This window comes from Nelumbo nucifera, chromosome 7, assembly GCF_055504915.1.
Source record: "Nelumbo nucifera cultivar China Antique chromosome 7, China Antique-T2T, whole genome shotgun sequence".
NCBI lineage: Eukaryota > Viridiplantae > Streptophyta > Magnoliopsida > Proteales > Nelumbonaceae > Nelumbo > Nelumbo nucifera.
The window spans coordinates 54,000,413-54,010,851 of record NC_142655.1 but is presented as its reverse complement, the minus strand read 5'-3'; the positions used below and the strand labels follow the sequence as shown (position 1 = coordinate 54,010,851).

Genomic DNA, 10,439 nt, shown 5'->3' with positions numbered 1-10,439 from the left:
ATCTCTTATGTCACTTAGTTTTATTTATTTTTTGACTTATACTATATTTTGTTTTGTTCTTTTATATGGAACCCATTCTATGTAACGATGGTTGTTGTTGAATATCGTTGGTTGATAATAAACTTTGGAGACTGCCTAAAGGTACTTACTACCTAGGCAAGTTCGGGAATGGATTAATTTTCACAGATACCCTATCCATTGCCATTCCTAGAAAGTAACGGACGGGACCAGAAATCATGGTCCAAGCCCAGAACAAGCTATGCTTAGCGGGCACACAAGACAAGACTAAGGCAAATAGGTTTTGATGTCCAGATCTTGTAGAGCTCATTAGTGACTCGTGTTAAGGATAACAACCAAGTAACAAGACTGCCTAAAGGCCCTAAACACAATGCCACCCAATAAAAATTACTACAGGGATGATTATTTCATTCTCAATAAAAAAAAAATGTAGTTTTTTCTCTAATCACACTCTTTTATTAATAATATAAACATTTTAATCATTTTAGTTTAGTTCATTAATAGGCTTCAAAAATAAAAGTCGGATCCACAGTTCCGCATGGATTAGAATCGATTCAAATCCAGACAAAGACGAATAGAATTTCGAACTATGCTATGTATATGTATCTGAAATCCCATCTTTCTGCAGCCTAACCGTGATCTCACTATATGTTTGCTTAGCTTTTGAAAGCATGTCATCGTCATATGCTTCGGTCACAATGTCAAATGAAAATTCGAAAGCAAGTACATTTCTTCAAAGTTCAAACCCCAACATGAGTTTTCTACAGTGCATTCTAACAAGAAGTCTATTTAAGAATTAAGATGGATGCATTATGGTATGCAATTGTTTTGGGCTAGACATGGTTTCCAGTCACAAACTCACAACCATTAAGACATACAGAATCCTGCCAAGATGCTACTGCATTATGTTTGATATCAGAAGTATCTCATTGAAAGGTAGGAGTTATGGTTGATATCTCCACGGGCATTGCAAATCAGACGTATTTTTGCTTTTTCAGAAACAGCTCAAGGCTAGGTACCTAGGCCCCATCTGCTAGTGTCCTCTTTGATGTGCTGATGTACAAAACTGCATCCACAGGAAGAGATAGAAATCCTAATTTTCATCTTTATTTGGAACATAAAGATGGTATGGAAAAATGAATCTTGTAATATTACCGTTGTTTCCTCGAATGAAAGCATCGCCATATTTGTTTTTTAGCTGCCCGTTGACATATTCTTCGGTTTGCTCCATTGCTATGTTCATATATCCATCCAGACAAGCAAGGATACCTGCACAACAATTTGACTTCATAATAAGTCTTGTATTCCGCCTTCCACTCCCCACTTCTCACACACACACACAGTGGAAACACTATAGATGATCAAATGTACAATGCCAATACAAGATCCTAAACCTCGAAACAAAAGGTTGTTACCAAATTCTAGGCCCCCCTAACCAAGGTCTTGAGACAGGTTGGCCATAGTTATCAAGATGACAAAGCTAGATTAGGGCTAAGTTTGTAAATGGATCAGATTCAAATTGGATATACCTCGACCCAAGTTTGATCCATCCATATTCAGATTCAAATTAAATCATTTCCACAGGCATCAGGTTCATATCAGGCTTGGGTTGGCTTCAGATATTGCATGCAAATAATAAATTAAACTAAAAGGTTATCAAAACATTCCATATTATTAATAAAATGAACTAGAAATGACTTTGAAACTACATATCATGAATAACATGAAAAAAATTGTGAGGGGGCCTTTTTTTTTGGATGTAAGGGGGACATTTGATAACTGCTGAGAAAAGATATCTGAATTGCTGATTAGCTGATGATGAATGTTGATAAGTTATTGAATGTACTTAATATGTTTGGTAAACATGGAGAGCTGAATGCTAAAAACTACAGTGCAGAGCTTGAATCACAACGCCTTGCGGAACTTGAATTGAACTACTGGCTCAGCTCCTTGTACTGAATTTTTAGTTATATCAAAGATAATACCCAAAAAATGAATCCTAAACAACAGAAAGAATCTCCCTAACTATAAAAAAGAAGCTTCTAAAACTAAATAGAGATAATAGAAGGGTATTGAGAAGATCCAACATGAACAGAGCTTAACTTTGGTTATATCATGCTTCACAACATCTTCAAATAGATTTAACATTTCTTCACTCCTCTATCAACCAAGAGGAGGCAGCAAAATAGATAAGGAAAATCAGAACTCAAATAAGGGATAGAAGTGGATACAAAGGAATGAGAGAGTGGAGGGAGAAAAGCAGAGATAGAAAAAAAGTGGACCTCTACGTGGTCCATGAACAGTTTAGTTCCCACTTCCCAGGGGTATTGTTTGTCATATTGAAAAAGTATGAGGGAATAAGAGTGGTGTTATAACTCATCATTCAGTTTCAGAATTTAAGTAGGTCCTAAGATCCTTAATGTTTATGGACCTTTTTCAGTGTGTTTTCATTCTTTAGTGGGATAAGGTAAACATGCTGATAATGGAATATTTTAAACATCAGTCAATCAGTCCTGTCTTCAGCCATCAACAAACAGCCCCTAAGACTTGAAGTTATGAATCTGGAGCTAAAATAGATCATTAAAACCAACTTTACTAACAAACACATTAGTTTTATGTAGATATATGCATATATTTATTTAAGCCTTTCAGGTTCAGATCAAATTAGATCTGGATAGGGATGGATGCAAGTTTAATCCAATTGTAAAAGGACCAAATATAGATAACCTTATCAGACCTTTTGAATTCAGGTTTGGGCAAATGGATACTGTTTGGGGGGGGGGGGGGGGGGGGGGGGGCTAAGCAGCAGGGTACTGCCTTAACTGCCCCCAAGTTGTTAATGCGGTCAATATTGCCATCATTTAAGCCTTTATTGCAACTATCTAGGACCAGATGACAATGATGGCATCAATTAAAATATTTAATATGTTTCGGACAAATGACAAGGACAGGTAAAAGGTTCTATTAATTCAAGTCTGTGTAGGACAAAAAAATGAAGGGACAAAGGGGCTGGTGTATGAAAAAGAGAGGTTGCAGTGGTTCAAATTAGAAAAAAGGATCAAAAGAATGATAATGTGAGCAAAAAAGGTGCTGGCCAATGGATTTTAACTTGGGGAAATGGATTGGTTCAGGTCATAGAGAATTTTAGGTCAGAAATAATGGAAGCCACTCAAAGTTAAACCTTATTTCCATATTATGAAAATTAATTACAGAGGACCTACTTATGGACTAGAATAAAGAGGTCAGGCAGATAAACAGAAGAGATGTCTGAGTGCCAAATTCAACAAAAGCATCATATTGCCGTTGTAAGAACTAAGAACAATCTAGGGTTCTTTTGTTTAGCTTTAACTGTAAATGGAGTAATTGAAAGGAATATGCTAGAGGAGAAGAAAAAGATCATTCAGGAAATTGCTGAAATTGATGCCTCGGAGGGATCTGAACAGTATTCTGAAGATTTGAGGCTTAAAAAGAATGTGCTCAAAGTGGATTTAGAAAGTGATTTCTGTTGGTAAGTTCATCAAACAAAGTTTATTATCTGGGGATAATATGCTCTTGTGATCCTGTCTTTCTTTCCCTTTTGCTATGGGATTTCTTCTCTCCCTTGGGCGTTTAATGATAAGTAGCAGTGCAATTCTTTGGGCAATCCCTTGGTAAGTAGCAGTGCCTCTGGGATAAGGTTGTTCAATGGATGTGTTCAAGGAAAAAGTTTTCAGGTTTTACTGTTGATGGTAAATTTAGATCATGGTGTGAAAGCTATATCCTGAATGCGAAGAGAGACCATTGTGTAAAGATATGATTAACTCCAGCTCAAAGAGAAATAAATTTTGATGGCTGCTTCCTTGGTAACCACTTTCTTTTCCATGGAAATAGTTACATTCGTTAAGGAAACTATAAGGAAATACAACTGTTAACCACCCAGAAAGAGGTTCCAACCCCAAAAACCAAGTCACAACACAGCCCAGAACAAATTCTCCATAGAAACCCCTTGTATTTCCAAAGTGTCAGCTAATATGTTCGCTGGTCTCCTAATCCATCTAAAGGAAACCCCAATCTCCCTTGCTAAACAATTGATTTCCCTCACAAGTTGTCTAAGTGCCCAGACCCCCAAACATAATGCTTATCCAACCTTAGACCTTGAAGTAGGACTGTCACTTCTTCCTTGGTAACCCTGGGAATTCAGAGATTGGAGTTTTCACAAATGAAAGCAGCAAAATTGTCTATGTATTTTCACAACCTGCTGCTTTTGTACCTCAATAAAAATAGTAGTGCTAATTTGACAATGGATGTGGCATTAAACAGAACAGAATGGAAAAAAGGATTCATGTATCCAACCCCATTTAGTTGGGATAATGCTTAAATGATGATGAAGATGATGATATAAGAATAGAAACCCATTTAGTTGGGATAATGCTTAAATGATGATGACATAAGAATAGAAATGCTAGACTGATAAAAGCTTTAAGACTAATACAGGAAATACAATGTCAAAGATTGGATGTGAAATTCGACGCACAAGGTGATTCTTAGATAGTTATTAGATGGAGAAAGGAAAAGAAGATGATGGTCCATCACAGATGAATCATTTGATCAGAGAAGTAAAATCCCTTAGATCTTTGGTCAACATCTTGTTCACTTTTTTATCAGTAACAAAAATAGATTTTATTAATTAAGGAAAACATCTTGTTCACTTGAGTCCAAAATTCTAAATATCAATACAGACCAATACGTCGTATGGGGCGTACCAATCTGTATCAATAGGCACTTTATTTTTTCAAGTTTTTTTTTCAAACCTCATCATGGGGGTTGGTATAAGGCCTGTCTACCCTCTGAAACAAGTCAAAACCCAGAACAGTCCATATAATAGCATATCGGTTTGGTGAGTCACTGATACATTGTGAAGTTTTGATCCTTGCTTGAGTCAGAAGAATAACTAATGAATTGGTTGACAATCTGGCAAAAGCAGAGGAAGTAAAAGTATGTTTTTGCTTTTTGAAACTAAATAAAAAGAAAATTCATTAAACTCATATAAGTAACAACCACACACACCACATGATGAGAAATCACCCAAAAACAAGAAAAAGAATCAAAACAAAACAACACCAACCCACCCAACAAGAAACTTACATTACCGCCCCCAAATCCAACCCTATAAGCAATATAGATCCTGCTTCGCCCAACTCCTGAATTCCCACTTCACCCAACCCAAAAATCCACACCCCAATTATCAAAGCAAAGCTATTTCTTATCCACCCCACTTTCATCACCAAGTCCACAAGCCTTAGCTTCCAATTCCATTTAAGTTCTCCTTGCAAACTCCTCCCCACCCAAAAATAGACCCAAAATTTTACATGAACTTCCTCATCCACAACTTTGCCCAATTCAAATTCATTCTCTATTGGTCTCACTTGATCAAGAATCTGTTTGTCTTCACTTGCTTGAACCTACAACTTTTCTTCTTCCAGAACTGTCTCTTTCCCTTCATGCTCTATCTGATTCCTTAGGTTGTATTATAGTAGGATCAGAGTCCCCCATCTTCAAAATTACTTGATTCTATTTAGTTGATAATCCTTCATCCACCCATTTTATTTCTATCCTTGCCTTTCACTTTCTTCCTCTTGTGCATCCTCTTAAATTTATTACAAGGACCCACTCCACAAATACCTTCTTTCAATCAGGAAATAACCTTTGTTACATTAACCAATTGACCATTATTAGATCCCTTTAATCTTTTTTGCATTCAATGGAATTTTACATTTGGTTTTATCCTTTTTTGTTACATTAACCAGCTTTAGTAAGTTGACCCAAAGTTAAGAAAATTCAAAAAATATAGGGGCTGAACTCCTACTTTTGTTATAGGAAAGAAGAAAAGAAAAGGTGGAAGAAGAAAATGTGTTGATTAGACAAAATTTTAAGTTCTTCCTTTGCTTATAGGTTCAGGTTTTGAAATTTTTGAGGGTTCAATCAAGGATCAAAATTTCGATATGATACGCCCCATATCAGGTGTATTGTATTGTATCTTTGGGGTCCCGATACCTTTTACAGGTGTTTTCGGGGACCCATTTTTTTAAATAATATATATATTTAAAAAATGAAATTGAAAACCAAAGAAATAAAAAAAATAGGGGAAGTATTGCTGTAAGTACCGATACACCTCTGCCAATACACAGAGGTGTATCGATACTGTGAACCATGGGTTCAATACAGCAGTTAGCAATGTTGCATTGATTAAACCCTAACAAAATAAGAAAATAATAAAAAGAAATTAGTATATAAACACATAAAATGAATATTCTAGTTTAATCATGTTTATTTTATAATTATAATGTCAAAAAATTAAAAATATAAAAGTATTTTATAACCCAGTGCACAAAACTGCTACGCGACTGGGCGAGGCGAGCCTCCCAAGGGCGCCTTGTCGCCTTGACAACTATCGCTAGAAACTTTGACTTTGCCACATCACCCTGTTCCACAGGACTGGAGTACAAAGAAATGATGTTTCCATCTTCATCTCTAATGCCCCTCCCCCCCCCTCCCACAATGTCTGAGGGGCCTGGATTACCCACACAACTCCCGCCAAAGTTCAGCTTCTTCCAGCCCTCTATTGGGGGAGACCATACCTCAACAAATTGCTGTCTTGTAGATGAAGAGGCTGCAATAACACCCCAAACCCTGAAAAAGTCTTCGACTATAAAATCTGAAAACAGCTTAAAGCTTTTTGCCCAATGTGCCACCCTCAAAGTTATTTTTTCGACCAATGCTTCCTTACTTTTTTCTTTTTCTTCAAATATTCTTGCATTTCTTTCCTCCCAAACAGTCCAAAGTAGTGCTGCTCTACTACATCTCCACAGGATCCAAATACTAATTTTGTTCCTCTGATTACCTCAACCTCCCCCCACCAACTGAGAAAATGGATAGCTATTCTCCACCTAAGAGCAAGAATCTATCTCCCTTTCATCATCTTTAATTTGCTGGCATCCATCCACCTCAGCTTTTCCTCCTACCATCTCCTCCATCTCAAAAAAAAATCAAAAGAGTAGGTGCTAGATTCCTCTTTTCTATCAACAATTCTAGCCCCACACCCAACACCTCGTTGTTCCTCAAAAAAAGCACATTATCGTTGGGTATGTTTTCATGTAAGACAGGATTTTGAATTGCATTTTTTACCAATTTTTTATGCTGCCATTTCTTACTTTACATTGTACTTCAATTTTAATTGAAGTTTCTTTATGCTCAACCAGACATTATCTTATGCAATCTCTCATACAGATACAGTAGTAATAATGTTTGGAAAAACGGGACAGTTCCCAAAGAATCCACTTTTTCTTGTGAAAGAACAGATATAAGCAGGAGATTTTCAATTAGTTACTAATCATACAGATAACAAACAGATATTAATTCTGAATGCAGAAATATCCAAACTTTATGAGAAAGTTAGCACATAGAGTAATGAACATACTCAAAGAAGAGGAAAAAGAAATAAATAACCTCTATAGTCAACTCCAGAATTAAGCTTGACAACAACTGGTCGTCCCCGGATTGATTTGAGAAAATCTGCTGGGGTCTTTGTGGTAGTTGACCCTTTCTCACCACCTCCTCCTGAACTCATCTTTTAGCCCTAAACTCTTAATACTTTATTTTACCTGCCAAAAAACTGTCTTATGGATAGGAAAATAAAACTATCCAGTGCACAAATAAATGCAACTCAAAGATTTTGGCCATTTACTTTTTACAATGAGAGAATTATGAAAACAAATTGGGACTAATAAATAAATGAATTAAGGAAATGTAACAGTCCACATTCCTAAACTTTCAAGCACACAGATTCTCCGTTGTTGGAAATAAAACCTCAAAAGAGAATAGTTTCTTCCATTGGAATAGCCAACATTGATCTCAGAAATTCAAAACAGCACTTCCAGACTTATTTTGTAGGCACGATTCTGTAACTTCTGTTACTGGACTCTGTAAAAGACTAACAATAATACTTGCAAAGTTGCAATGGTTAATGGCTTCAATACAAGGATTTATGTAAGAAAGTAATGAGTTTGGATTAAATTGCCCTTGGCATGGCTATGAAGACCGGATGCCATTGAGTTGCTTTTGAGAAATCAAGACATTTCGGCCGAATCTGAAATAAGTGCTCAGTTGGTGGAAAGAGTTCCCCGACATTTCTGTAAAGCCGCTTGGAAAATTTAACTCCTCGCAAGTGAACTCCTTTTTAAGAGGTCCGTTCGTTAATGAAATTAGTTCAGCACAAGGCACTTAGGATATTGAAATTTGAAAATGACATATATCAAGGGTTGCTCCTACGTTGAGGGTGAATGACTAAGGCCATGAAACATGACGGGAGTGAGAGGAAATGCCGAAAATTGGTTGATAATGCATTTACAAGCATGTAAAACACTAAAAGCAAAACAATCAACAATGGAGTAAAACACGAAAATCCTAAAACTTACAAGAAGGCCTTTACAGTTCTAGTATCCGGACGCCGATCACACCGCTGCTGAACAGACAAACTGGGAGGGGCGGACGGCCGACACCGCTGGCCCGCTGTGCTGGTTGGTGGTTTCCGACCGTGGACGCCGCTGCAGCTCTATGCTGAACAGGGACTCAGAGAGGGGATGGGGAACTGTGTTGTGCCGCCGTGGTCACCGATTTGGGGGGAGACTGGAGGTAATACCGCCACCGCAGCAGGTAATATGAGCAGAGGCGGAGAGCTAGGGTTCGGTTTTCAATTTTTCAGGTTTCGGGAATTTGGGGAATGTGATTGTGGGGGCAGTGCGACTTGCGGGTGGAGTGGGTTTTTACAAAAATGCCATCTACTTATTCGGTTTATTTTGAGTCTTTTGAGTTTTTGGGTAATTAACACATATTCAAATAATAATATAATATATAGAAGTATATTTATATTTAAATTTTAAAATACAAATAATATTTTAAAAATATATTTATATAAATATATAATATAGTTATTTGCATCTATCTATATCTATATTTATACTAGTTATGATATGAAACTGCATAGGCTGGTTTTCTGGAATTTTCATTGACATAAATTATCCTTTAATCATTGAATTTCTTGGGGACAAATATACATTTTAACAAAGCACCAAAAGACAATTAATTTTATAATAATTTAGAATAAAAAGGGCTATTAAAAAGGGATTTTTCCAAGTCCTATATTTAAAATGTTAATGACTTAATTCTCGTTCTCTATGATTATATTTTTTATTTGAGGTATTTTGGTTTCTCACTAATAAATTATATTAATTAAATTAATAATTAATAATTTTAACAATACAAAACCTATGCATTTAAATTGACATGAAAATGAAATCATCATTCAATTTAGATAGCATGTAAGTAATTAAAATCATCGATTAAATGGGCCAACCCATGGTGTCATATTTATCATATAAAAAGTATGATAAATAAGAAGAATTATTAATTAATGGTTGAAATGAAATATGTAATTTAAAAACTACCCAAACCCAAAACCATTTTCCTATTCAAGTGGTGGATTAATGGTTCAACATTTTAGGTCAAATGGGTAAAAGAAAATTTTTTGAAAAAATAATAGCTTAGAATTAATAAAATATATTCGAATTTTTAATAAAAAATATGTATCTATCATGTTAAAAAAGTGTGATAAATAAAGGTTTTTTAATGATGAAAATAGAATAGAAAGTTAAACCAACTCATAAAGAAAAATATTTTCTGTCTAAATAGTGGTCAACATTCCATAGGGGTCTACTTAGGTGAACCTGACCCAAGCTTGGACTGACTTAGATTGTGATTTAAGACGAGCAAGGCTTGGATTTTTGGTCATTGGATTGCATAGGCCCAAAGTTTGGCCTCTTTTCTAATTTTTGGGTTGGACTTGAATCTAGCCCTTAGGTAGCTTGAGCCCAATCTAATTATATACAATAGAGACATGTGTGCATATATAATACATATATGCATACATAAACACACACATTTATAAAAAATTATAGTATGGGCTGATTTAGCAACATGAGTCACGCCCCAAACCCAAGTGTATCAAATTCCAATGCAATTAGGCATGGATTGGAGAGATTAGGCTTGCACTCGAGCCTTAGACCCAATTCTTAGTGTTGGGCCTAAGTTCGGTTTAAATTAAGCCTAACTCACCCAACTTGCTATAGATGCAAATGGATTGGATCAAATTTGGATGGGGTATATCTAAATCTGATCCAATAATGTTAATCATATATCCAAAGATGAATTTGAATTTGAATCCGTTATGGATGTTGGATATTTGAATCTGATTTAATCCGATTTGATTACCCATATAAGTTGGTAAGGTTTAACAAATTATTAATAGGAAAAAAAAAGAAATAAAATAGTCTATACAAAGAAAAACAAAAAAATACAAACATTTTTCAAAATATATATATAAATAT

At 35.6% G+C, this 10,439-nt stretch overlaps 1 protein-coding gene across 2 annotated transcripts; it reads right to left on the bottom strand.

Moving 5' to 3' along the window:
* Positions 1-719: 719 nt before the first annotated feature.
* Positions 720-8,807, bottom strand: LOC104611008 (sm-like protein LSM36B). Of its 2 annotated transcripts, none has more exons than XM_010277909.3 (4): positions 8,472-8,807; positions 7,504-7,669; positions 1,174-1,287; positions 720-1,084 (listed from the first exon to the last, which is right to left on the bottom strand). In XM_010277909.3, the coding sequence occupies exons 2-4, from the start codon at positions 7,622-7,624 to the stop codon at positions 1,038-1,040; spliced, it is 282 nt and encodes a 93-aa protein (XP_010276211.1). In that variant the 5' UTR covers positions 7,625-7,669; positions 8,472-8,807; the 3' UTR covers positions 720-1,037. The 2 variants fall into 2 exon arrangements, with proteins under 2 accessions (XP_010276211.1, XP_010276210.1); XM_010277908.3 differs by having other exon boundaries at positions 7,504-7,658; positions 8,472-8,805.
* Positions 8,808-10,439: the final 1,632 nt, after the last annotated feature.